General features: G+C 66.0%; 1 protein-coding gene across 1 annotated transcript in view; it reads left to right on the forward strand.

Annotated features, from left to right (window-relative positions):
- The window catches only part of GTF3C2 (general transcription factor IIIC, polypeptide 2, beta 110kDa), a 15,294-nt gene extending 14,386 nt beyond the window's left edge, over positions 1-908 (forward strand). The window contains exon 13 of the mRNA XM_009326915.1: positions 645-908. Coding sequence (XP_009325190.1) covers positions 645-908 — 264 coding nt within the window. The remainder of the gene's footprint in view (positions 1-644) is intronic.
- The last annotated feature ends 126 nt before the right edge of the window (positions 909-1,034 follow it).

The raw sequence follows: 1,034 nt of genomic DNA on the forward strand, positions 1-1,034 counted from the left end.
TAGCGTGGTGGATCCCGCGTGCTGCCACTGCAAGCGCTTGCCCTGGGCAGGAGCTCAGTCCAGGGGCAGGCTGTGCTGTCCGGGGGGGCTGTATGCCCCTTCTTGGTGCTTCTTACCCTCTGGGCCCTTGCCTTGGGGGACGGATGGCTGCTCCTGGCCATCACCTGGAACACTCGGGACACTTGTCCTCGTGCTCTGGGCCCAGAAGCATCCTTTTGTGCTGTTTGGTCTGAGCTGGTGCAGGGAGGGCGGTGGGACTGGTGCGTGTCCCTGGGTTGAGCTGTGGGTCTTGGAGCCTGATGCCGGGGAAGCACCTGTAGGCCCCCACCTGTGTGGGGCTGTGCTTGCTCTTGCCTCCTGCCCCCACTCCCTGGCTGAGTCCCCCGTGCAGGTGCAGGCCGGGGTGCCGGGGCCAGCCTTGTCCTGGGCAGGGCGGACGGGGCTGGCAGAGGTGCCAGGAGCTCTGAAGTTGCTCACATTGAGCCTGTGTTCAACTGTGCAGTAAACGTGGTTTGTTTTGTAAAGGCTGGTTGTGGTGCTGGCATGGGGTCCCTGGGGCTGGCGCCGGTGCCTGGGGGGGCCTTGTCTGCAGCACTGCCCTGGGGCCCAGGCCTGGCCACACTCTGCCCCTTGTGGGGGCCCAGGGCCGTCCCCCCTCCCCAGTCCCTTCTTGGCTGCTTGTGCTGCTGCTGCTCTCCAACAAGTTTATTGATGGCTGCGGGCTCTGCCACCGCCCGCTGGACTCCTTGCACAAAGAGACAGACAGACGGACACTCCACGGGTGCAACAGACACGGACTTACAACGGTGGGAATGGGTCAGGCCGAGGCATGGCAGGATCCGGCCCTGGCCTGGGCCAGGCGGCAGGGAGCAAGGCTAGGGAAGCCGGTGCTGAGGGCTGAGCTCTAGGCTCACTGCCCTATTTCCCTGCACCCCAGTGGGTGCAACAGCAGCAGCTTCCCCGGCACCCCTTGCAGCCCAGGTAGTAGCAAGCCGATGGCCATGGGAGGGGGGGGGGGGGGGGGGCGGGGGGGA

This window comes from Pygoscelis adeliae, unplaced genomic scaffold (genome assembly GCF_000699105.1).
Source record: "Pygoscelis adeliae isolate BGI_AS28 unplaced genomic scaffold, ASM69910v1 Scaffold487, whole genome shotgun sequence".
NCBI lineage: Eukaryota > Metazoa > Chordata > Aves > Sphenisciformes > Spheniscidae > Pygoscelis > Pygoscelis adeliae.